The sequence below is a fragment of the Lissotriton helveticus genome, chromosome 10 (assembly GCF_964261635.1).
Source record: "Lissotriton helveticus chromosome 10, aLisHel1.1, whole genome shotgun sequence".
NCBI classification, from domain to species: domain Eukaryota; kingdom Metazoa; phylum Chordata; class Amphibia; order Caudata; family Salamandridae; genus Lissotriton; species Lissotriton helveticus.
This window is the reverse complement of record NC_136071.1, coordinates 200,978,847-201,006,741: the sequence shown is the minus strand read 5'-3', so window position 1 is coordinate 201,006,741 and position 27,895 is coordinate 200,978,847. Positions and strand designations below refer to the sequence as shown.

The 27,895-nt window shown below is 42.2% G+C and overlaps 1 protein-coding gene across 3 annotated transcripts in view; it reads right to left on the bottom strand.

Annotated features, from left to right (window-relative positions):
* Positions 1-15,733: 15,733 nt before the first annotated feature.
* Positions 15,734-27,895, bottom strand: part of METTL9 (methyltransferase 9, His-X-His N1(pi)-histidine) — a 219,639-nt gene continuing 207,477 nt past the window's right edge. Inside the window, exons 5-6 of one of the 3 annotated variants that reach the window (XM_078665131.1) lie at positions 23,422-23,484; positions 15,734-16,439 (exon numbers count right to left, since the gene is read on the bottom strand). In XM_078665131.1, coding sequence (XP_078521257.1) covers positions 16,237-16,439; positions 23,422-23,484 — 266 coding nt within the window. In that variant the 3' untranslated portion in view covers positions 15,734-16,236. The remainder of the gene's footprint in view (positions 16,440-23,421; positions 23,485-27,895) is intronic. The other 2 variants (XM_078665132.1, XM_078665133.1) reach the window with 2 other exon arrangements.

Here is a 27,895-nt window from a genome sequence, read left to right as displayed (position 1 = left end):
CCCGGTAAGAGGACCTTTGAGTTTGGTCAAGGAAGGCTGGGAGCAATCTCCCAGGAAACCTCCCCAGGATGTATATAGCTACATGCTGGCCTTCAGGAACCAGACTCGGCGTTTCAGGGATCTCGCTCAGGTGAATCTGGAAGCCAGCCAGGAGCAAATGAAGCGGTGGTACGATCAGAATGCCACTCTGATTGAGCTTCAACCTGGACAGAAAGTTTGGGTCATGGCCCCTGTGGAGCCTTGTGAGGTCCAGGACAGGTGGACTGGTCCATATGAGGTGGTGGAGCGCAAGAGTGATGTCACTTATCTGGTGAACTTGTGGTCTCCCAGGAACCCCTTGCGGGACCTGCATGTTAATCGCCTGAAGCCCCACTTAGAAAGGTCCGAAGTGGGCATGCTCCTAGCAACAGATGATGGAATTGAGGAGGAGACAGAACCTCTTGTCTGCAACAGAGCAAGATGGGTCAGTGGATGGTGTCAGCCTCTCTGCCACACTGACCCCTGATCAGCAGCAAGATTGTCGCCAACTGTTGGGGCAATTCTCTGATCTATTTTCCTTGGTTCCTGGTGTCACAGAGTGGTGCGTCCATGATGTGGACACTGGACACAGTCCTCCTGTGAAGCACAAGGCCTACAGAGTGACTGACAAGGTTAGGGCTTACATTAAGGAAGAAATCTCCAAGATGTTTGCTTTAGGGGTAATTGAGTCCTCAAACAGTTCTTGGGCCAGCCAAGTGGTCTTGGTCCCAAAGGCTGCCTCGCCGGGTGCCACACCCGAACTCCGGTTCTGTGTGGACTACAGAGGGCTCAATTCAGTCACCAGGACTGATGCACACCCCATCCCCAGAGCTGATGAGCTCATAGATCGGTTAGGGGCTGCACGGTACCTCAGCACATTTGATTTGACGTCTGGGTACTGGCAGATCACCTTGACTGATGAGGCTAAGGAGAGGTCGGCATTCTCCACACCAGATGGGCACTACCAATTTCGGGTTATGCCCTTTGGGATGAAGAATGCACCTGCTACCTTTCAGAGGTTGGTCAACCAGGTGTTGGCTGGGCTGGAGGATTTCAGTGCCGCCTACCTGGATGACAATGCAGTGTTCAGCGCCAGTTGAGAACATTTGCAGCACCTATGGGAAGTGTTGATGGCACTGTGCAAGGCAGGCCTCACGATCAAAGCAAGTAAGTGCCAGATCGGGCAGGGTTCCATGGTGTACTTGGGTCACCAGGTAGGAACCGGCCAGGTGGCGCCCCTACAACCCAAGATTGATACCATCCTGGCATGAGAACCCTCAAAGACACAGACACAGGTGCAGACACAGGTGAGAGCCTTTTAGGGACTCACGGGATACTACAGGAGGTTTGTCAAGGGGTATGGCAACATTGTTGCACCCTTGACTGAGCTAACTTCCAGGAAGCAGCCCAAGAAAGTGAACTGGACTGACACCTGTCAGAAGGCTTTTGAGGCCCTGAAGATTGCCATGTGCACAGCACCCGCGCTTCAGGTGCCCAACTTCTCAAAAGAATTCATTGTACAGACAGATGTTTCAGAGCATGGTCTGGGGGCTGTTCTATCACAAATTAATGAAGAGGGCCTAGACCAAACTGTAGCCTTCATCATTAGGAGGTTACTTCCACGGGAACAGAGGTGGAGTGCAATTGAGCGTGAGGCATTTGCTGTGGTCTGGGCACTGAAGAAGTTGAGACCATACTTGTTGAGGACTCACTTCGGAGTTCAGACCGACCACAGGCCCCTCAGATGGCTGATGCAGATGAGGGGTGAGAACCCAAAGTTGTTGAGATGGTCCATTTCCCTACAGGGTATGGACTTTAAGGTGGAACACCGCCCTGGTACAGAACACGCCAACGCTGATGGTCTGTCCAGATTTTTCTGCCTCAGTGAAGGGTAATTCTACCCACATTTCAGCTGGAGGGGACACGTGTTAGACCTGACATCATTGGCGTGAGTCTCCCTTCCATTTTTGACAGATTGCCTCCTCTGTTTTGATATGTTTTTGCTGGATTTATGCTTTGGGCACTGTGCCACTGCTAATCAGTGCCACAGTGCAAGTGCTCCCTATGTTAAATTAACGTATTAATTGGATTCCATGATTGGGTTATTTGATTTATCTGTCAGCCCCTAGTACAGTGCACCATGTGTGCCCAGGGCTTGTAATCAAATGCTGCTGGTGGGCTTGAAGCACGGGTTGTGCCACCCACTGAAGCAGATTGTAAAATGTGTCATCAGGCTTGCCATTGCAAGGCCTGTGTGCAGTCTAGCACTGCCATGACGACCTGGCCAAGTGCACCCACTTGCCAGTCCTAAAACCCAAGGCCCAAGGGGAGGGTACATTGCAAGTATAAGGTAGAACATGCTCTGATGTGTGTAGCATGGTCTAATGGTGAATTACAGCCATTTTTGTTTTTCACTATTGAAGGCTACCTGTTCTCATAGGCCAGAATGGGCAGTTACGATTATTACATTCTTATAATCCTAACTGACTCAGGGAACATGGTAGAAATTCGAATTTAGTATGCCTGAACTCAGAATAATAAAATACATATTTTAGTAACGTTTATTTTAATATTTTGTGTTTGCAAATACCACTTTTTTAGAAAGCAGGTATTTGCTTGCCGAACCATTTGAGCCTGCCTCTGCTGGGTTGTGTATTCCTTGTCTGGGTGTGTGTGTGTGACAGGGCTGGGGAATTCCAAGAGACAGGCTAGGGCAGCCAAGTGGTGAATAGAGAGATCTGCATCCAGATGGGAGGGAGGAGTTACACTTGGGACCTGAATAGGGCTGGGCCTTACCTCTACAATGCTGGCTCCACCCCCTGTGGTTTGTCTGATGTCTCTGCCCTGCACTGTGAAAGGAGAGGAGGAATCATGTCAACAGAGTGCTCCAGAGCTGTATCTTCCCTCCCCTCTGCTGGCTCCACCTCCTGTGGGGCGGCTGATGTCTCTGCCCTGCACAGTGAAAGAAGAAGGGAGTCATGTAAACAAAGTGCTCAGGAACTGGTTTGGACTAGGCAGAGGCCTCTCTGCCTTCAAAGAACAAAGGATTTTGGGGGATAAATATTGGGACCCTGATCCCAAGAGATTAGATCACTTCGGGAACAAGAAACCTTTCTGCCAAGGAGAAGAACCAAGGAAGCTGCAGGAGTTTGGACTGCCCCTCTGCCAGTGTGCTGTTTGCTGGGTTGGCCTGTAGTGGTTGCTTCATTGCCAAGTGAAAGGAGAAGGAATATTAGTTAGACAAGGGAAGATTGGGTTTGAATTGATAGAACAGGAAGATTTGGCGCTCTCTGCTGTATGATCTCTGTTAGCGTGACCATCACGCGGTGCAAACAGGTCAGGGGAAAACAAACCCAGACAGCAAACAACCCCTGCACTGGTTTAGGAAACCTATACCAAATTTGAAGAGAAACAAATCCTGTGCACACGCTTAGACAATAAGTGGTCCTGAAGTCAGGACTCGAAAGTTCAGAGCAAATCTTTTTGATGATGAAATGAAAGTCACACACCAAAGGTTTGTGTGTGAATAGGATTTATGAATCAGTTAAGTCAGTACAAATAATAACAGCCAGCCGACACGTGTTTCGTCACACCGTGAAGGAGATGTGACTCATCAGGGCTGTAAAGACTTGAGTGCAGTCAAAAGCGTGGTGGCGGTTCAAGATAGTTTCCGGCCACGTGTGAGCAATGAAAAGTAATCCAGGTGTGCCCTGCTCGTCAGGTGAGCGAGAGAATAGAGTTTGGACGGGTGCGTCCCAGACTCTAACAGGGACCTAGTAAAGCGCACAGGTATGTGCGGGCGTTCTGGGTCCTGACTTAGAAGTAAGGGTCCCTATTTGGACAAAGGTGATAACCATTGCCAACTAGAGACCCCCAGATCTAACAGTCATGGTATGTTGAGAAAGCTGCGACCTACCCCTCTCTTCACCCTGGTGGTAATGAGGGAGCAGAGGATGTGGTATATATGCTGGAGCAAGTGATAATTATCACGAACAGATGTGGTGAAGAGGCACAGGTGTGGGTAATCACCTTCAGTGTCGATCTAGGATGTAATTCTGATGTTCCAAGTATGCCGCCAGATTGCAGAGAGAATGCAAAAAGAACAATTGATGGACAGAATGCTGCACAATTGAATTCACCCCAGTACAGAGATCTGCGCCCAAATCCATCGTTTTTTTGCTCTCCATGCTATTCCAGTTCAGAACCAGCCATATGCAAATCAGTCTTGACCCTGTTCCCCATGGGAACAGTCCAGCCCGAACTTCTAAGCCAGGTCCTCCCTGGACTGGAAACAAGCATCCTGAGACCGGTGTCGGGGCATCACCCCTCATCAGCCAGTCTCTCTTGACTCCAGTGGCATGGAGAGCATGTGACCCACGTCTGGGCATACCCGTCCCATCTTGGGGAGGGCACAAGGGAAATTTGTGAATGACTCTTATTAGTAAAATGCATGGACTCCCCACTCAGGGGTTAACGGGTGCTGGGTGTGCCCTCAGCCTCATTGCAGGGCCAAGCCATGAAGTAAGCGGGTGCGGAGCCTTAACTAAGGGTAATCCCAGCTGCAGTGACGACCATATTGGAATGGTTTGTGTAGGGAAGAATGGAACAGAGCCATAATTGAAATAAAAATAAAAAGAACGCCATAGAGGTAATCTCCTCGAGAAAGGAAGCAGAGTCCCAAAAAATAGAACAAATCCTCATATTCAAGATGAACACCAATATACACATTTGTCACAGGTTGGACCTGTATAGAAATTATTAACACAGGTGGGTGGGTATATTGACAAGAAAATGAGGGGGGACGCAAACAGGTGCACCGCTTCAGTATATCTATATTGGGAGTATCTGTGTTGGAATGCCAGCAATCATCTAAAGACAGGATAGCGCCTCTGTACTCTAGTCAGGGCTTGGTAATATGGGTTCACTGGAGAAAAATGGTACCCAAGAGCAAAAGAGAGCAGGGCTCAATGTTGAAGAGACTATGATGAAATGGCATATATAACTATTGGAAGGATCATGATGGTGAGCCATATATGTAGTAATAAAGTATGAAAAGTACAGACGTATATGTACAGGACCAGGGATGCTGCCTTGTCTCATGGGTTTGTATGACAGAGGGTACATAAATTCTCCAGTTCACACCAGGGAATATCATCATTCAGGTCTGTTCTGTGGGTGGCTAAACAGAATATCTAATTTTGCTCCCTATGAAAGAGGCTTTGTTTGTTCATGTTATGATGTAATTCAAGGATGGTCTAGCATACGTTCTCCAGTGTGTGGTTGTGGATGAGAAAGTGGGTGTACATTTTGGTGGCAGTTTTTTTGCACTGGATACCACGCCAATGTTCAGTAACCCTCACCTTGACAGGGCTGGTGGTCATGCCAATATATCTTTTGGTGCTGGGGGCAAGCGATCATGTATACACAGTTCCTGGTGTTACAATTTGTGTGATTTTTCTGTGTCCATGAGTGGCTCTGATTAAGGGAAATCTCCTCTGTGGGCTCAGTCAGATCACAAACCCCACAGAAGACATATAGATAGGGTCCTGTAATGAGGAGTAGATCCCAGAGGGAACGTTGTTCAGACCTAGGTGTCTATTGTGGTCTGGTATGGACGATCATGTCTTTCAGGTTATGTATTTGTTTGAACGCAAATCGTGCTCTAGGAAACTCGAGTGAGCCTGTTGTAGGATGTGCCCTTTGCTTATGTATGATTTTCTGTATCTGGTTTGAATTAGGTGTAAAAGAAGAAATACAGGTGATAGCGTTGTTTTGCTGTGGGGTTCTACAGGTGCCACCCAATTGTTGTTCCTACAGGTGATAGCGTTGTTTTGCTGTGGGGTTCTACAGGTGCCACCCAATTGTTGTTCCTAGTCCTTTTCTGTGCTATAATGATGGATTATGGTGGGTAGTGGCATGCTGTCAATCTAGTAGTCAGTTATTGTGCCTGTAGGTTGAAGGTAGGAATCTTACTGTAGTTGCAACATAGTCGCAAGAACTGGCCGTAAGGCAAATTGCCCCATAAGGCTTTAGGATGGTGGCTGGCAGTAAGCTGTTGCAGTCAGTTGGCTTTTTGTATGCGGTGGTTGTGAGTTTCCATTAGTGATGGCGATTAGTAAATCAAGAAAGGGAAGACTTTTGTCAGAGATGTTTTTGTAAACCTTAGGAATGGATTGAGGAAATTAATCCATGTATGGAAATTGTGGCATTCGGCAATATCTCCCTGCCAGAAAATCAAAATTTCATCAATATAGCGACGCCATAGGAGTATATTGATAGTGTAAGGATTATTTTCACAATTTTGTTTTTATCTTTTTCAATGATAGCCATATAGAGACATTCCAGACTTGGCGCAAAGGTACTTCCCATGGAAGTACCTTGTGTTTGGTGATAGATTTTGTCTCCAAATTGGAAGTTTTTTGAGAGGAGTGTGTTCACTACCACTTCAAGTGTTGCATCTTGGGGTATATTTGTGTAGAGAGCCTCAACATCAAGGGTCATGATGAGATCAATGTTACTGGTGTGGTTTCTTTCATCAATACAATTATGGACATCCCTAGTGTCCTTAGGCAAAGATGGTGTTTTCATAACCAATGGCTGTAAGAAATTATTGCAGAACTTAGACAGTGGTTCTAGAAGGGAACCTATGCCTGACAAAATGAGTTTACTGAGAGGGGTGTAACCCCCTTGCGTATTTTGGCCAGGGCATAGAAGTGCAGGATCTTGGGGTGGGTTTTAACCAAGAATTCCACCTCATTTTTGCTTATCCAGCCCTGGGTGTCAGCACTAAGGAACTGATCTGAATAGTAAGTTTTGTGGTGGGATCCTGGCTGAGGGGGCCGCAATATCTCAAGTCAGCCAATTGTTGGAGACATTCTTTATTGTAGTTTGGGGTAGAGATAATGACAATCATGCTGCCTTTGTGAGCTGGTTTGGTTGTGATTGAAGAATCATTAGCCAATTAATTTACTGCTGCCAGTTCCTGATTCGACATGTTGTGGAATGGATGCCTAGTTCGATATGCCTGTCTTTGAGGACTGCCTGCTTGAACGTTGGGATTTCATGGGTAGTCATCCCTACTGAGGGAGGAAATCTGGACAGGTGGCGTAACCTGGTGTCTGTCAACTCATGTGTGGGTTTGTCGTGAAAGGCGCGAAGCCTGATTTTCCTAAAGGAATTTTGGAGCTCACAATTCAGCCGGAATCTATCCTCTTTAGGTATGGGAACAAAGCCCAAAACCTCCTCCGTTGTGTTTTGGTAGATAGGTTCACAATCAATGTCTTTTTGTTTGACTCCTTGTCTGCATCTGTGGTTCCGGTTGTCGCCACTGGACCCGTTTTTGCCCCCTTCTTCTGCCTCGGCCCCAACTGTGGTCTATAAAGGTTGGTTAAAGAGCTGAGGGAAAAGAGTATGGGGGTTTTGGGGAAACAAAGGATGATGCAAGGGGGTACATTGGTTAGGGACCCTAATATGGGGCCGTAGGGGACCCATTTAGAGGTGGGGGGGGCCCATCGCCATCACTGTTTGCCCTAGTTGGGCAAACAGTGATGGCGATGGGCCCCCCCCACCTCTAAATGGGTTAGAGATGCTGCTGAAAGAAGTGTTCTTCTTACGTTGGTAGTTGCTAATATCGTCTGAGGAGGTATCACCACCTCCTGCAGAGGAATCCTCTTTAATATAGGGGTAGACTTTCTCCATATCAAATCTTTTGATCAAAAACTCTTTATGGCCATGGACTACTGTGTTGAACTCTGCCAATTTAGATTTGTAGGCTGAGATCAATGTTCCAGTTTTTAGGGCATTGTCTGCTATATTGATCTTATCAGAGAGACGTTTTGCTGTATTGATTATTAAGATCTACCTGTATCTGGTACACATTCAGGTGACCTGGGCTCATTCACGTCTAAAGATGTTGTCTTCTAAGAAGATACATGATGCATTTACCACTCCAAGCCATTGGAAGAGATGACTCTGAGGTATTCAGTCATCATTGCCTAGTGAAGAGCTATTTTTACAAGCTGTGTTTTGAGAGCAGTGATGCAGTTCCAGTCCCGGTCAAAGCTGCCTGATGGGCATTTCCATCTGCTCCCAATAGTGATGGTGTTCTAAGAACTTCAGCTACAATGTCATTGCCGCAGTGGAGGCCCTGGTTGTCATCCATGGGCAGGATGGGATGTGTAAAAACCTGCCTATGGTCTCTGCTCCTCCCTACCACCAGTGTGGCAGAGAGGGGCAGGTCACAACTTTCCTAGCGTGTTGGACAGTGTATTTTGAATAGTTCTTACTTCATGTACCTTTCTCCACTATTCAAGTGCTGACTGTAACTTCTTTCTACTAGTTCCACCCGCAGCTAGCACGGTCTCTGTAATGTGCTTGCTTAGATTGGGTAAATTCTTCCGCTCATGCGGAATTTTACTGCATTATTGCCTCCCTGATTAGCTACAATAGTATGTATGTGGATGATGGGGCTTATGTGTGTGTTTGTTTTAAGTCATGTGTATCACCTGCTTGTTGACTTATTTGTTTGTTCTTATATGTACTTGCATGCTCACGGACAGGCGTTATTCCACCTATGGCATGGATATTTTCTACAATTGCCTAATGCATTGCTATGTGACAACAGGATATAACCTACTGAACACCCGCCTGTTTTTTAATTCTCACTCTATAAATGTTTCTTTTCAATTGCAGGTCAGATTATAGATATCATAAGGTATACCCTACATTTTGAGGGCGACTTTTGAGATTGGGTATTGTTGCCAATTACCACTGATATAACCCCAATCATTGCTAAACTTGGTTACATGGTCCTGATGAAATGCCCAGATCCGCAGAGACTTCACATGACACGAAACATGTTGACAGACGTTCTCACTTCCCCGCAAGCTGTACCGGATCATTGTCTCCAACACAGCCACCCTTTGTTTTTATTTATAATAAGAAGTCCCACATATTAAAACTTTCAGGGTCTCTCTTCGTTATTTTTATGCCGCACTTACATCAATCTATACACACAGCACTGCCACTTAAACTTCATCACTACGTCTTATTTTAAAAGATGTCCGGCAAAGCGCCCCATCGAGCGAGCCACTGGACATTGCAGCACTGGTCCAACGAGGAGCTGCCCCGATGCCGAAACATGATGCCCATCTGGTTGTGTGAGGGCTCTTGCTTCTTAGAAATCAGATCCCACCGATCTGCTTGCTCAGACTCTTCCCGACATACTGCCTTTTCTGATTCTTTTAGGAACTGCATACTCCACTTGTATACCTGTTTTGAACGTAGTAGGGACACTGGAGCCCTGTTTGTTCAAATATGTTTCCACTGTGATTTCAACTCAGATATACTAGTGTTGGGTGATTTAGTTTAGAAGTTTTTATTGTAGAGTGAAGAGTGGCTATGAGTTTACATAGGAGGTGCTGGTATTGGCTGTGCGGGTGACAGGGCGAACAAATGCTCTCATGGTGTTAAGGGGAAAGGCTTTGATTCTGGTGGTGGTTTGTCACTGAAGGCTGAACTGATAGAAGTCAAGAGGCTAGGGAGAAGGTATGTGAATGGTACTGCTGTTTCAGATTTGCTGTGCCCATTTGTAAAGAGGTGACTGGTAAACAAAGACTGTGTAGTGCGCCTGAGGAAAATTTTTGTGAAGAGCAGTGAGCAGGCTTTCTAGTGATAACAGTGTGCTAGGTAAGCCCCATACTGACAACGTGTTTGATGTATGAAAATGTGGATAATTAATTGCAGGCTGGCGTCACTTTTCTTGATGTGTCTTCTGCTTGGAGAATGGGAGAGTGATTTACGAGACATGGTTCCTTATATCCATGTTGAAGAGCAGTGAGTGGTTCAGATCTTTCATGGTGCTTAGTGTAGGCTTCCTGAAGGTAAATCTCAAAAGTCATCTGGTGGTTCTGTGGCTGTGCAGGAGCCAATCATGCTGCAGGTTAGTGGCAGCCACAGGAATGCATGAGGGGGGTGCCTGAAAGAAGTTAGTCTAAGAAAGTAGTAGGATAGTGCTTCCCGGGTTTTTTTAGGAAGTGAGCTCACTAACAATGTGGTTTCTAGGCACTCAGCCAAAGAAAGGAGAACTGTTTGCAACAAGGGGCAAGGGTCATTATGTCTAGAAAAACTGTATTTTTACATCTTTAAAACCAGGAACTTGAGAGTTTAGCAACCTATGGTTAAGAAGTGTCCAAGTTGCAAACAATAACATCTTCTCTCTCAATGTTAAATGTAGAAATGAGGAGTGAAGTGGGTTTGGTGACAGTGGAAGAGCAGGTGTACCTCCTGGGAGCTACAGTAATAGGAGACTTATGAAGAGTGGCTTAAATGATATCAGTTTGACAATTGACATACATTATAGGGGAGGAAGACTCCTGTGATATGGTTATTTCTCTTGAGACAACACCTTTGAAAAATGAAAGGAGGAGACTGATGTAAATACTTTGGCTAACGTGGTCTCAATGAAATTAGACCATTTAATACAATTTTTCTGAGGGTAATTACAAAAGATGCTTGAGTTACATAATTTTGTGTCTTTTATTTTGGAGATTATAAATGGTGCTGCTCTTTCATCATGTTAACGTAGACTGTTGTACACATTACTGAGGGGCAATTGAGAGACGCTAACTGTACACTTCAACCCCTGTCACACCAATAGCGACCCCACTAATAGTAAAACTTCTCAGTGGAATAGTAAAAAAAAAAATAATAATAATTATATATATATACACATACACATACATACATACATATATATACACACACATATACGTGTGATCTGAGCAAGGCCGAGATATACAGGCAAAATTCGTTATGACAGTGTCTGAATGAAATATCACTGTATGTAATTGCCTTGGTGTGCTGGTTTCTAACCTTGGTGGAAAGGTGACTGGAAAAAGGTGGATTTTAATGCCAAGTCCAACTCTGTCGTGCCAGCATCCTCGTTGTTCAGGTACACAGTGGCAGACGGCAATTTGCGGCAGTATTGCAGTATCGGTATGCAGCAGTATTGCAGTATCAGTATGCAGCCGTATTGTAGTATTGGGTATATATATATATATCAGTCACTCCTCTTACTTTTGCGAGTAAGAATTGGGCACTCCGAAGCCTGCTGAAAAATGCTTTTATTCCATATGAAGTGGACAGAGACCACGTCAACGCGTTTCAGCTTTGCAGCCTTAACGGAGTGAATAAGGCTGTAAAGCTGAAAAGCGTTGATGTGGTCTCTGCATTGCCAGTGGAATAAAAGCCTTTTTCAGCAAGCTCCAGAGTGCTGAATTCTTGCTTCAGTCAAATCAAATCTTTCTTTATTCGGCATTTACAAAATACCATAAAAGTGCATAAAAGGCTTAAAAACTTTAAAATACAATTCAATTCATTAGATTTCATTTGCACAGGGTCTTGCTTCAGTCAGTGAAGGATTGAAAGAGTAGTGGCAGCTGTGTAATATATCGAGCACAGCTGGCGTTCCGGTGCCCGACAGCAACCTCTATAAAGGAGAGCAAGAGTGAGTGAGAATGTTTAAAATTAGGGCAAAGAATGGAAAAATATATGTTGTTGACTTCATTGTTCTTAAATACGTAGGATTACGTCTTGCATATTGAACATAGCAATGTAACCACTATTTGCATCTGAAGTGGAATGTTGGAAGCAGGTCAGAATACTTCCTTTGAGGGCTATAATTACTGTTACAGACCCCTTCGGAAGCATTAAAGTGGAAGGAGTTCCCAATTCTTTTTCGGTGTGCTGCTGTGCCCTGCTCCCATGGCCTTATGGTTAAAAGGACTCCTTTGTTTTTCTTTTTCTTCTGCTAGGTGTACCTCTGGTCCTCGGCAATGGGTGGGAACTAATGCTTTCTCCATTTCAGTGGAACGTGTCTTCAGTTCTTCTGCAACCCCCCTTGTGTTCATGAAGAAAACAAGCCCGACTTCCACAGAGCAAATGGGGATAACAAAACAAAAACTAACTGGTATGTTTTTCATTCACATGTTTTCTGGAGGAAAATTCGTGTGTTTTCCCCTTTCACCGAAGTCCCATAATTTATAGGACTGTAGGGCCAAAGTAAATACAAGCTCCTGTGTTCACAGTTTAATATTTGCAAGTAACTTAATTTGATTCAAGACTGATTGTATACACAAGAATTACACTCACTGTCAGCATCCTCATAACAATACTCCATTAACATAATAATAATACTCAACACACATTGTAACGAGTGAGATTTTACTCAGACAGAGGATATCTATTTCTGCTCCCTCTTAGGGTTCTGAAGAAAACATAGCGTTGAAGCATGTTGGCTCTCTCCTCTTCTGTCATAGGATCTCAATATTCTCCTGGAGCTGGAACACTGGGCTTCTTTCAAAGTCGTCTCTTGCTTCCACCAAAACTCAACCTACATATTTTCTCCTTGAATGGTGTAAGTTGTTTATATCACAGGTTTACTTTGACAAAGTTAGTTTACAGACAATTAAGTGTATGTACTTTAATACAGCATGTTTCAAGCAATGAGATTTGCTCATTTTTTCAAGTAATTTTAATTGCTCATTTTCTACAACAACCACCACAGCTCATTAGTGTATTTAACTAGCACCAAACCTTTAAGACTTATTTAAACAATCACTCAGAGAGGACAATAAGGAGGTCAGAATTCTTTAAAAAAAACAAAAAAGTGGATGTGAAAAAAGCTGGACAGGAACAGAAAATTTAATTGGGAGCCTAATAAGGTGTATGTGTGCATATTCATGCATTGTTTTTAACAAAGCAGATGTTCTGGATGGGGGCCAAAGGTTCAGATGGAAAAAGGCCAATACCCAGGGCCAAGAGTTGGGAATTAACACATAGACTTTGCATTTGTGTAGCGTCATGTATTTATTGGATACCCAGTAATGGGTAATAGCTTTGCACTAATGGCAATTGATGCTGGTGAAGTTAACACTTTTAGGTCCATCCTGGCCAGCATCCCTGTATCGCAGGTCAAGTAATAGTACACAAGGATGATTAAGCACATGAGTGCCAATGGTTAAGGACTGGATGGGAGCCAAAGTTTCTTTCTGTCAGCAGATGATCCGACAGATTCGATTTAACTATGGGGCTTGTGGATCGAAGTCAGGGATTTGTCAGTGGAGCAGAGAATTTTTATAATTTGGGCAAAGCTGCTAAGGGACAGGAACAGAGGGGGTTATACAATGACAGAACATTGATACTTTGTCTATAAAGACTGTTAAAGATTTGAAAAGGGTATTTGAAGGGGTTAGGTTTCCTGGACATCTTAATAATGAAATGGGCTTTCTTAATAATCCTATTTTGTAGGCTTTTTTGATTAGAGGAAGGCAAACTTGCAACCGATCAAGGCCGATTCAGGTCTGTGATCATATGGTTTAGTGATCCGTCAATGCCAAGCTACTAGGCTGTATTTCTTCTAAGTGTGGTGCATGAGCAAGAACGTGGGCCCTTCAGACCAGTTCTCTTTAACAAATATAGGTCAACTGCATTTGCAAAGGGCACAAATCTTAAAACCACTGATATTCACCAATATTACAACTACCACCAAGATGCCCAGTAGTTGTTAAGCAGTAGAGGTCCAGACTAGGGTGGGCACCCAGCAGACTCACCATCCTCCAACCACGGTCGCTTCTGAACACTTTCAACCCTGGGACATGCAACAACAAAACTGTCGATGGTGACAGACACTTGACAGAAGCAGTGCAAGGTATGACATCAAAATGCAAGCTAGTAAAGATTATTTGAAGGGCAGGCATAATACAATGTTTATAACTTGTTACAAGTCACAAGGTCACGAAGCAAGCTGACATTTTCTTATTTTTTTTATTGCATCTGCATGAAAACAAATATTCTGGAATAATAAAAATAGCAAGGTTTTTGTTTAGGTACAGGCACTTACATAAATTAAGAAAGAGAGTGCCTAAAATATAAAACAATAAGCTTGAGAAATAGTTGTAGACTAAATCCTAACTTCCAGATACAGGACACAGTTCCATTCTGGCTGGGCTAGAAATAAATAAAGGTTTGGTGTGAACTGAGACATAGGGACTCTCACATGTGACCTGAAATGTTTTTGTGGTTACATCTTGCTCTAACATGAGTTATTTCACCCACTTCACCATTCATAATCACTTGTGTCTAGTGAAAAATCCACATTATCATACGTCTGTAGCCACCATTTACTACTTCCGCATATATTTCTCTCACCCAGTTTCGATCCACGTGCTGTAACACAACAGCATTCTGAACACCATAACAAGAGTAGATGGCAATCACTGCGAAGGCTCTGTGAGTTAATGATCAATATGCAATAAAAGTCTGCACTTATTATCCGCAAAGGAAAAATGTGCTTCATAGCTTCGAATGTATTTTTACTTTTCAATTGTTTCACTTATCTTTTCAATTATTTTTTATATTTCATTTGTCATTTTTTATCATTTTGAGTTTCACCCCGTCCCCTATTTTCCGAATACATCTTTTTTAATTGTCCCTGTTTATCCTCGAGGGTTGCAACTGCAACGCCTTCTTTTACTGTCGAGGCTCCTAGACTGTGCATGCTGGGTCTATTGCAAGGCATATGCCGGCTTATCAATAACAGAGTCTTGGAGCTCGCCCATTGCTTACCATTGGCTGGCTTTCCTGGTCACTCAGATTTTCTTGATTCTTATTCATGTCCTAGCCAGCCAATCTTGTGTTTGTCCCTCCCATGGAGCATTGCCGCTTTACAATCCCTTGGACTGGATGGCATCACTGCTTACACTCCTTGCTTTTCAACACTACCTTTTTCTTTTGTGTGAATCACTCCATTAGAGTGTGTGTTTTTGAGCCATCTCCCTAGTGTACCTCTCCCTGTCCCCCTGCACTTAGTGGTGCTCTGTGTTGCACAACTGCTTATCCCCGCCCTCCTCCCTCTTGCAGCTGTCCATGTGCTGCTACCTGCGGCTTCCCCCAATCGCACCGTCAGTGTTGCTTCCCCCAAATCCTGTGTTGCTTTAGCTCCTGCCCTCCCCCATGATGCTTTTACATACCCCCCACACCTCTCACCCTCCTTGCTTTTGCATGCCTCCCGTGTGGCTTTTGTGCCCAACTCAGATTGGTAACTAAAAAGTAAGAAAAGCCACGTTATTGTGTAGGCACAAGTCGGCCTGGTGCGCGCACCTACAAAACATTACATGGACTAAACACCATTGGCAAAGCCAATAAGTTACAAAGGCAAGACCTATTGGCTATGCCAATGCTCATTTTCTCTTCCCTTCCATTTTATCGGATTTTCCAACCTGTTCCTTCATCTCCTTTGGCTTTTTTGAGCTATTTTTCTTTTCTGCGTTTCTTACAGGAGACCCCAGGCATTCCTTTTTTTATTTCCTCCCCTTTTATTCTCTTTTTCTCTTGATTTCTCTTTTCGGGATGACCTCCTTCCTAATTTTCTGATTAGCATTCATTTTGGTCGAATATTTTGAATTATTTTTTTTAAACATCACTTATCGAGTGTTGGATTGAGAAGCAATATATTGAAAGTGTTGCTGTGATATAATGATAAAAGATGATGATCCAGCATTACCTATTTTTAGAAATTAGAACATTGTAGAGATATTATTGAGAAATGCAATGCATTCATAGAGTAATACCCTTTCAAGTTTTTAAATTCTTCTTAAACCTGCAGGGAACAAAATGATGGTTATATATTTAATTAAAATAAAAACAGAAACTTAAATTTCCTCGTCTCCAAAACATTTATTGGCATAATTAAAAACATGTGCTTGAGAATGAAGATCAGAAATACTACTTTGTAACATGGAAGAACATTTGCCAAAACGCTATATATTCAACAATGCTTTGAAGTAAGTGCCAGTCTTCACTTGTTTTCCATAATAAAAAAAAAAAAGAAAGAAAAAGCAATCTGTCACACTGTATTGATTCCGTTTGGTTACGATCTATAGTGCAGTTAAGTATAAAAAATATGTCCACTATTGTCGGGAGCGCAGTCTGCACTGTCGGGGTGCGAGCTGATAAAAATGATGATTCTTGGGTTTGAATATTCCGTATAAAACAATGTCCTTCAGCCACACTAAGAGGAAACACATCTTTATTTTGGCCTTTGAAATGGTGACATGTTTGCTTAAAAGGATCACCCCCAAGTCCCCTCCCACAAAGTAATCATCAAGACAAATGCTTTACTTCATAGACTGCTTCCGGGTCGTGATTTTCAGGATGCGGTTACACTGGCTTGAGGATGAAAACGGCATCGTCTAATACATAGTAGTCATTATACATATCACCTTCACATAAATAGGGCAGTCTGGTGAGGGCCTCGACGGCGAATCCTGCCTCATGGAAAACTTCAGTCAGGCTGTTCACCTGCTCCTCCCAAACCTTCCCGTTGACTTCCATAACTTCGGACGGTTTCTCCCACTTTCCACCTGTTGAGAAACACACGGTTAGGTGAAATCCCAAACAGCCTTCAATATTTTCCAAATTTCAACAGTACTCTCAAATGTGACAAATCTGGCAAAAGGTTGAGCGACATCAGAAGCAACAAAGATTTCCAACGATTTATAATAATGTCAACTTCCATGCAACCAACACAAGATATGTCATAAGCAAACTCCAAACATATATCAACAAAGCCCCCATATTTACTACAGTTGCCTATCATTGCAGTCAACAGCACTAGACACAAATAGATAACATTGTTCCATATGCCGGGCAATGTCTAACTCTACCGACCTAGACTATGCACAAGCAACTAGTAAGAATCCCAGGACGCAGCCATGAGACACCAAAATCATACACAGACGGCTCATTGTTTAAGAGACTGCTTCCAAATCAGGGAATCACAATGCAATAGTGCCAACATAACAAGGAGAATCACTGTGGTCTGTGACGGCAACGTCTGCATTATCAGAGAAAGGGAACTTGTCTACTGATGACTTCATCCGGCCACACTAAATGACAGTGTGCACACTTTCTTAAACCATTACATTATTATTATTACACTTTGATGCTCCACTTAAGTGTTACCTCCCTTGCTCAGGGGAATACCAGCTGCTTGCCTAACCAGCAGCTACAGGTCAGACTCAAACAAAGGGGGGCATAAGGAAGAGAAATAGAAATTAACTTAACTCCTCGCAATCTTTGGGAAATAAGTTTATTCACACAATGCTGATCAATTAAGGTCTTCACGGGCCTCAGGATGCAGGTCACAACAAGAGAGAAATAATAAGCGCACTTAAAAAGCACACTTACCTTTTGTCTCGTCTCATATATTGGAGTTTTTCCCACAACAAAATATAGCCCTGTCACACAGATCCAAGAAGGTGCTGTCCAAATCGACTCACCTATCTCATGCCACCCAAGCTGAAGCTTTAGCGGTTGCTGGGTTTTGGGCACTCAACAAGTAAGGGGCTGTATGGCTCTACTGACGTACTGAATGATTTGTCAGATGCTGGGGTTAGGGGGTAAGACTGCAGCGGCAGTCATCATGACGCACAAGAAAATTCCTCCTTGTGTATGATGGAGAACCCTGCACCAAACTGCAGGGAGAGCAATGCACGTTGCCCCACTTCTGCCCCTACACTGCACCCAGGTGAAATGCACTTTCACCTGAAAAACCAGGAGATGGAGCGCCTCATGTGGACAGGACTGGATCTGATGAGAAGTATAAATAATTGTTATACTTATCTCCTGGCTTTATTACTCTCATTCAAACATGGCCGGCTTCTAGAAACGGACATAGGTAGGATGCATCTTGCAGTTCAAAGTTGAACATTTATATTCCATACTGATAAAACAGAGACAGCCACCTATGAACATCTTTCCCTGTAGAGTACTGCTCTTGCAAAAAAAAAAACACAGCAGCTTACTTCTAGAGTAGTTTATACACTTGAGACTTTTCATTAACTAGCCCAATCATACACCCCCAAACATCAAGCTCCTACTGTAATATGCACAGATTTAACTCCACGTTCTGGTTCATTTGCCACCACCTGGATTCAGCCTGCTGTCTAACCCTGCCAAATGATAACCTATGTCACTTCCAAGCCACACCCAAAACCATAGGTAGTCCTGGCTCCATTTTATTGCTTGCACTCTTGGGAATCTGTTTCAACACCAAAATGTGATTTTGATTTTTACTATTTGGATCACCACTTGACAAGGTACATTCACTTACCAGCTGTCCAAACTGGTATCAAAAAGTTGCTTTAAAATCTGTCCAAACTTTATCATCCACTATAACAAGATATTGATTTGCAAACTATATGCTGTTGCTGACCCTCAACGTTCTGTCCCATGACTGAACTCAATTCAGCTATTTAGAAAAGGCATAAACGTTGCAATCCATACCAGGTGTAGACTCAAGTCACTCTGCAAATTCTTAAATCTGATTTACAAGTCGGTTCCTAACCTTGCCCTGTCCCACCATGCTCCGAGCAGCTTCCATTACATGATGTTCCACCACTCAAACTTACAAAATGGCCACACCCAATCTTCTAGTGCATGGCCATTTCCTTCCCAACAATACAATACTGGAAGGCATTCACTCACACCAGAGATCTGCCCCTCCATCAGAACTTCCTAAGTGGCCACCAAAAGCCAGCTGGTTCATCTAGCAGTTTGCCCGTCAGCTTAGGCTATGGCTGACACAACTTTAGCAAAGTACCTCTTGCCGATTCCTGCTTCCTGACTTTGTGTAACCAAGCATGGAAAACCTCCCAGGTAACACTTCCCATGCAATCTCTGTATAGCATTTCTGCAAGAGAACTCTACCAAATAACGAAAGCAAAATACAAATACTACTTCGGTTTCCTTTAGTTGCTAAATTAAATGCAATGAATAAAGAAGGGGGAATCAGAAATCTCTTGTAGCAGTGCTGTAGTTTCATTAAATGCACTGAATGATTGAAGGCACACCAAATAAGTCAGTAACGGCGGTGAACTATTTATTGCAAGCGTTCGAGAAAACCTTTCTGCTAAGGAAACTGTACAAAAATAAATGTTCAGTATTTGTGACACTCCTTAAAAATGCTTTTTTTACTTTCTTTTTTCAGAGTAACATCCATCACCATTATGAACAAAATCTTCCATAAATCCAAAAACTCCATGTTGCAAATTAACCTTCAGGCACAATGATTAAAAGATGCTAATTCATGAGATAACAAAGCGCTAATTTACATTTCGAACCATTAAGCGACCTTGATCTACTTCAGACAGCAGGGACGATGAATATAATTTCTTAAATGAATCAGTTGAAAAGTAATTGCTGTTAAAAGAACGCAGCTGAAATAAACCTTTATTCTGATGACTTCCAAAGAAATGTGAAAATTGGCACTAATGCAAGCCATAAAAACACTCGCCTCATCGAGAAGCCCTTGCTTCTGCAGTTCATCTTCTAGATTATTGCACAGATGGCTTTTTGGCGCCATTTGCACGATTATGGAGAAATATAGCTCAATAATCAACATCCAAGGCCTTCCCAATGAAATACTCAAGACGGTTAACAGTTATGGTTATTAACTGTGGTTTAGAGGCAGCAAGTCTTTAATGAAATGCTTGCTCCATCACAACTTACATCTACTTCTTCCTTCCAGGGGTTCGGTCCCAAACCGCGAAACCATCAATACCAAGAATGTATGCGGACTGTTAGTCAAAATTCTAGGTGGTCGATTCACAAAGACCACCAACTACGATTCTCATAAAGTTACTCTTTTCTTGGGACTCACAAAGACAAACTTAAATCAGCACAGAAACTATGAAAATCAAAATATCGGGAGCATGCATTCAAACCGGAATGCACGCTCCCATTGTAAAAATGCAAGATGCAGTTTATCCCTGCACCCCATGGCAGACACCTTAAGGTGCCTGCCACAAGGTGCATGGACCAAAAGGAGGACACCATAGGTGCCCCCTCAGCCTCCAACCGGAGGCCGCAAACCAAAGGGGGCCCTGCTGGGGGCCCCCCAAAGTTGAGTTCAGACAGCCTTTCAGTGTCGGAAAGGCCGGCACAGAAAGGCTGTCTCCACCCGACATTGTAACCCCAGGGCAAAAAAGAACCACTTTGGGATTACTGGCTGCTTTCCAAATGGCAGACGGGCTTTCCGGGCCCGTCGGAAAGCCCGTTCAGATTCCTTTCCAACTGACTACATCAGAATAGGTCGGTCGGAAAGGAATCCGACCAGCATATTACGATGCGGTCGGAACAGTTTCGACCAACGGTCGGTGGCGTTTTCAACCGCATTGTAATTAGGCCCTGGGTTTATAAGTGCATTTTGAGACTCAATTTCAAGAACATTCAAAAACGTTTAAGCAAAATCGAGGAATTAAAAATGTTCATTGGCCATAACAAAGCCAGATGGATCCTCTTCAGCACAACAATGGATAAGCTTGATCTTAGGCAAGAGAGGAAATGTCTTCGTGAGAAGGAAGGAGGGGAAGAGGGCATATGGGTTATTGCTGGGGGCCAGGACTTTCCCTCCTTCATTAAAGGTTTGGGTCATGCTATGAGAGATGACTTGGCAATACCCCAAGAATAAAGAAATACTGACAAGTCAAAGATTGAATACACTTCAGACATCTACTCTTTCCGTGTTATTTTTGTATTTTTGATTCTAACAATTTTTTAAATTTCGTAATCATAACTTAGAACAGAAGACTTTTCTAAATACATTTAAAAAGTAAACAGCCTAAAGTGCTATATCTTTATCGATGCTTACCATTAGAGATTACTTGTGCACTCATTTTACAACTGCAAGCAATCTGTATGAGGTTCATGTGGTCTCAGGGGAAAGAGCGACGGGCTAAGAAATATATGGTGCTGCCCAGGGCAGTGGGTGGCTGGGCAGTCCCTGATTTTCTTTTGTATTATTATGTATGTATGCTGCAGCGAATGAATATCTTATTAACTGGTCAGGGACCCGTGGAGCCAGCACTGCAACCTTCTATATACTCTTTACTTTTAGGGGCTGAAGCTAGGAATCGGCTCTTTATCGACATAGACTGGAATTATTACAAGCGCACAAGGTTTAAGGCGATTGCTGCTGCGTATAAGGTATGGAAGGCAATAAGGAAGCAATATAATATTGGAAGTGTGTCCATTTATACCCCATTAACTGCACCGATCCTGCACCCCAGTATTTGCTGGGATCGCATAGTGGTCAACTGGCGCTCAAGAGGCTTAATAACAGTTGGAGATCTCTATAATACAGATGGGTTAAAATCTTTCTCCCAATTGAAGGAACAATATCAGTTGTCTACTCTGCACTTTTTTAAGTATCTTCAGCTGCGTGAATATCTGACTAAATTGAACATAGTGAACGTGGCTAATCCTCTTATTGAGGCAAATAAAAAACGTGCACGCATCGGGGAATTGTATAAAATAATTATAGAGGCAATGCCCAATGATTTGGAATCACACCGAATAAAATGGGAAGAAAGATTAAGGAACCCTGAAATATCGTTAGAGCTCTCGATTGAATTGGCTGGCCGGTTATTTATGTCCGCCAACTTGAAGACACAACATTATAAGACTTTGTTTTATCTTTATCGTACGCCTGATAAAATTGCTAAGTGGGGGGGAGACCCAGATGGAAAGTGTTTTAGATGTAATACTTTACACGCTGATGTAGTGCATATCTTTGGTACTTGCACGAAATTATTAGAATTGTTCAGACACATAAACGGGTTTCTAACCGAGATTCTGGGTGTCCCTATACAACTTTCAACAAGTCAGATTTTGTTGGGTATAGATACGGGTGGATTGCGTACAGAACACGGCAATGAAGTTTGTTATTTGATATTCATTGCATCAGCAGTGCTAAGGTTGTGTATTGCCTCAGCGTGGCTACAAACTAAGGCCCCTTTATTTGATGTGTGGAAAACTCGTTTTCTCTTTATGTATAATATGGAATACAATCTGTATATTTTGAAGGGGAGGCGGAAAAAGGCACTGGGGCAGGCAATTTGGGGCGCTGTTAGGGCATATGTGGACATATAAGATTGTGAGGTTAAGCTATCCAGTGTACCTACATGGCTTCTGTTCTTTTTCCTTTTTTTTTTATTGTTTTTTTGTTTTTCCTTTATAATCATCTAAGGACAATTTAATATAAACTGATCAGTCATATATTTGCTGTGACTAGGTAGGATTTAATGTAGGTGACTTGACGCTGGTATTTTGACTTGATCTTATCAATACAAGCAATGAATGATATAAGGGAACGGTTTATTTTTTAGTAGCATACGTTGTCCTCTAGTCTTAAACATTGTGTATATATCTGTAATCTCTATGATCCGATCCTGCATTGTATAATCCACTATAATTGAATGTTTGGATATTTTTGTATCTGTGGTCTCTATCTAATAAAGAAATAAAAAAATTAAAAAAAAGTAAACAGCCAGTGAGATAAGCTATTTGGCATTTTTAATTAAATGACATGACCTGGGCAACTAATTACTCCGGATTTACCTATAAGCCTAGATCACAAAAAAATTAGAAAATGTTTAAGAGGAGTTATAATGGTAAAAGCTTGAGTAACACACTGTACAACGAATTAAATGTTGCTACTGCCATAACTCACAGCAATCAAAGAGGAGTCAAAAAGATTTTCTCAAATGTTATAAGCAAACACAGTGTTAACCCAAAGAGCATCACAATTCAATCTTTTTTAGAAAAATAGGATTTTACACCTTTGTAGCTGAAAAATTATCAAGGACTGTTCTGTTTGGTAACACTAAAAAGAAACGATACTCTCACTGTTCCCCTATGTAATCGAGTAAAACTGGTTTCACAGCAGTGTTGTTACCAAGATGAAAACATTTTTTACCCATCTTTCTTGGTAGACGCTAACATACACCAAAAATATTTTAATGTGGTGGCATTAAATGACTGCCACTTCCTAATGCCAAGATCGTTTTTTCATTTTGAGGCAAAACAAAAAAAGAATAAAAATCTCTTTACCTTATTATAAGTAAGGACTCTACCATTCAAGTAAAAAAGTTACATTCTTTTAAAACCATGAGACATTTTCCAATGCAACATCTTCATGTAACAAAATATACTCCTCATACAAGTCACATTTATATTGACTTAAGATTAAATGTTATATTATCTATGTGAAAGCAGATCCTTCTGGTATTTAAACCTGAGTGACAAAGAAACCCATTGTGCTAATGTGATTAGATCACAACATTATGTTAAAACTTCATTTGTCACTTAAAGATTGCCTATTAAAATAATAACAAAATACAAACCAAATGTTCTATACACGACTATCAGTCAGAACTTTAAGAACAATGAACATTGGGGGAATACTTTCACAAGTACTAAAATTCAACACTTCTAAAAAATAAAAAACACAAGATATTAACTTTTTTTCTTTAATTACGTTTATAGGTCAGAAGCATAATTTACTTGAATTTGGAGATGACCCACGTGCAAGTGAATGAGAGCACTGCTGTACAGCTTGTGGTAGATCTGGAAAACGGAAAAAGTGATTATGTGCCGTAACACCCACAAATTGAGCATGATACACAGTTAACATGTTTCACCATAAGAAAAATCACTAGCAACTAATACACAAAATAATGTATAATGCAATAACCTATCAGAAAATTACAGGAAAATACTAGAAATGTGATGTTATTTAACCGCTTCCAGTAGCAATAACCAATCATACTATATCACAGAAGATAAACAGGTCTACAGTAGGAACACATTTTGCCAATGCACATTCTATCAGTAAATAGATCTGTACATGCTCATTAATGAAAAATTACAAGCTTGTTTGATATAAAAATGTACATGTGGAGCTCCACACCATCCTGACAAACATTTTTACCACCATTGCTCCAATACAGAAGAGTAGTCAGATGAGGTACAGAAGAAAAACATTCTCCTACAGCATGCAAATTATATGTTGAATATAGATCTTACAGTACGTGCCCAAAAACACACTCTGTGTCTGCCTTTAACTACAGTGCTCTCCAATCTGTCTGAGTCCCACTGTAAAGTGAATAAGATTCTTCGCTATCCAAGGAGAGAAAGAAAAAGGCTTGGCAAAGCCAATAGGTATGGCATCTGAACAGAGTACCATTGGCTTTGGCCCTGTATGTGTACTATGGAATGAGAGTAGACTAAAGTTTCAGATGCTTTTGCCAGAGCTTGCTTCCCACTGCCTCAAGTGACTCGCTAACTGTAAAATAGTCCCTCGTGCATTGCACTGGTAGGAGTCCTACACAGGACACACGAAAAACCAGCAGAAAAACAGTGAGATAGAAGTATTTATGTGGGCCGAGACAATATTCGATTGCCAATGTCTCAAGCCAAAGGCTGAACGGTCAGGAGCAAAAGAAGCTATTGGTTCAAGGAGGCCTAGCTAAACCCTTAAAGTAATTATAGAGTACATTATGATTGCCATGAATAGCACAAGTGTTGTACATGACACACATAAAAAAGGATACACAACACAATTACAAACTGAGCATTAACCTGGGGATAATCACATCGCCATTCACACCCTTTGAACATTTTGCCTGGTTTTCAACATATACAGAAATGGAAGAATGTTTAAGAGAGATTTTTGTTAAGAGAGAATAGAGTGGAACTGTTGAATGAGGGATATATAGGTGAACATTGCAGTAATGGGTTGTGCCATTATGAGTTGAGCCTTGTCAATAAAGCTGGGTGTGGGGGGAGAGTAAGGCACGTGCAAGATAATGGCAGGAGCCAGGGTGCTTTGGGGTCTCTGTGTATGCCTGACAATAAGATATTATTCTAGCACACAGGAGTGCCCAGGAAGTGCCCAGAAGAAGTGTGTTTATTTATTCACATGTGAGCTAGAGAATGAGTTATAAAGAAATTTGTAAAGAGCAAGGTTCCTTAGCTATAACTTATCCATTATAAATGAACTCAAAGTAACCATATAGGATCTTCTACCTCAATTGATATTCATTAGTATTCATTAGTATTCATTAAATTATAAAGCCATTTTCAAAAGATGATGAATGAAGAATTATTGTGCGTGGCTGGTCCCAGCTAACCTTCTTTTAAACCAGCAACGAAAACTCATTAAAGTACGGTTTCATTAAGGGTTTAACAATGGCATAAATAACAATTATGACACCACTACTAGTTTGTGGAAGAGCCCCTATCAGCCCGGGCTGGCAAATGGTGTTTAAGGTCAAAAGCCTAGATTTAAAATGAGAAATGTATTAAAAGATCGGAGCAACTTATCTAAAAAGGCTCCTCTCATAGCTGGCTATGATTTATGCACAACTTTGTACTTAATTATCTAACAAGCGGAGCTAAAGTTCTTCCTTCTGTCAAGTACATGCCTGATTCTGTCTACCGGAAGAGGGTTGGCTGCACTACACATAGTTGTAGATGCAACTGCTACTTATGGTGACAAGGAGGAGGTTAGCTGGGTACTCGCACTTTTTCTTTCACTTTAAAGAACATCTAGATGAAGAACGCTTCAAAAATACTTTCATAGTGGTGAAAAGCAAAGTTCAACATTAGCACCTCAACAAAGCCAAAAGGAATTACCAGAATTAAAAAGACCACGTGATCAAAGTTTAAGTATGGTGCTATCACACCTTTCGAATGAGAACAATCACTTCTGGCGGAGGCGGCTAATTCAGTAGCTTGGGCCTGAAAACAGTACCACAAAGCAGAATTAAGAAATGCACTGGAAAGCCTTTAAAACAGTAAATCCAGAACCAAAATGCTGGTCTGGGACATGTCCATTAATGCGAATACAACCAACAAAAATCACCTAACAAGCTCTGCAGCAAGTAACTGAAGCAACAAAGAATGTCAAACAAATATCTGCATTAGCAAAGGACCAGTGCAACTATGGCTGCATGTAGCAACACAATAGTAAGAGAGATATACGAACATTATCGTACAACAGAAATGCTACAAGCTTAGGACTTACACCAGTGAATGCATCTGGGTAAATTCATGAAATAATGAACATCGAAATGAATGATAATATCATAATCAGTCCTACTGACAGTGAATGCTGCCTTCCCTTTTCTATAGCGGTCTGGCAATCTTTCCTTCTTGCACTGCGATCACATCATGGGCCCTATGCAGTGTTGCTTTAGCGCACTGGGAACAAAGACACAAAAGAGAGCAGCTTGGATCACTGAAGAGCCTCAGTATTGTTTGTAGCTAATGAGTTAAAGAGCTTACCCTAGTTGGGGTACTTGGTACTTTTCCTGCACAAAGGGTGAGGTCAATACAGAATGACCACTAATAACTAGACAGAGCATTGCACTCCTGACTCGTATGCACTTTTTGGGGAAAAGCCAATACAGAAAATTAATTTGCAATTTTGCGTCATAGAATCAAGATTGGCTGAATTGTACCATAACAAAGTGGACCACGAATTTGGAAACTGAACCAGGTGGAATTACACATTTTGAGTTGGGGACATGTTTGTGGTCATTTCGGTGTGGACCTTCCTGCAAATTGAAAATCTAAGAGCATACCTACAAACCCTTAAGGCTGCCAGTATTCCTTCACCTCTTGCGGGTAAGATCTGATCTCAAAAGCGGTCCTGCAAATGTGTAGATTTCCAAGAGTTCTCTTGAGATTATGAGTGAATGCCAGAAATATGCAGGAGCAATCCAGTGGGAACAAAGGACTTATTTTTAAAGCCAGCGCATTGTAAATTGACAACAGGTTTTCTCTGAGAAACCAACATCTAATTAAATCAAACTTCATCACCAGAAATCATTACAGTTCCATTCATGACAAGACACCTCACTAATCCTTCCACCACAAAGGTGCTCTGCTGTGTTGGAAAGAGATTTTGTGTAGGCAAGGAGTTAAGTAAGCAGGCATTAGTGCAAGCCAAGCATCCAAAGAGTGTGTCATGGAGAACAACTTCTTGAACCTCATTCTCAGCTGAACTCTCTGCAAAAATAAAAGAGAATTTAACATTTTCTGATCAGTTGGAAAAAAGGAAGGGAACTGAAGGTCTTTTTGTAGGGTGTTTCCTACAACAACTAAGTTATTTGCCTGTTTAAAAGTAAGAGTGAAAAGACGAGATTCATCAACTGTGAGAGCAAGCCCTCGGTTTCGTGCACTGGAAAAATTTGTGATACTTGATCAATTCAAGTATTTGAAAATGTGAGATCAATTCAATGTCTTAGTCTCAAATAATCAGCTTCCTAAGAAGAAGTGCAGGTTCTCGCTAGTAAAAGTGTAGCAGCATGATGAGAAGTGCATGCACTGCTGCATTAAAAGCATAGCACACCTACAGTGAAGAACATTGTTCATTTAGTCTAGCAGAGTACGTAAACACTGGCCCTTTGTGTACACCAGCCCTGCTGAGAAGTGTCAGTACTGAGTATAATCTCACTATAGGGGTTCTAAAGGGAGGAATTACCACCATCCACGGTACCACTCCATATAATCTGAACTCAGTTCAGACAAGTGTCAGTACTGCCCGTTGCAAGGGGTATGTTCTTGCCACTTGTGCCATTGTGCTTCATTTGGTCTGCGTCAGTCATGCACACATGTATGCACAGTAGAGCATGGGCCAATAACCGGGATGTTCCCGGGAGCTCCATACGGCTGCTGTTGATAGTACCTCCCTAATCCACAGTCACGGCTGGCCTAAGGTCCACAGTCATACAGAACCCATTGAAAAGTGTAGCAGGCCTCGGGATGTGTAGGTTCCGCCAATTAAAGGTGTCACGCCCCAGCTAAGATGTACCTGGACCGCTAGTGCTGGTTCTGTCCTATGTAATTGCATACCAGCTCTGATGAGCGGGCCACAAACAATATGGTGGAAACAAGACAGGCTTCCCCCTTACATTAAAGGCTGCATGATGGCTACATGTCACTCCCACTTACTCACGCAGGCTACCACACC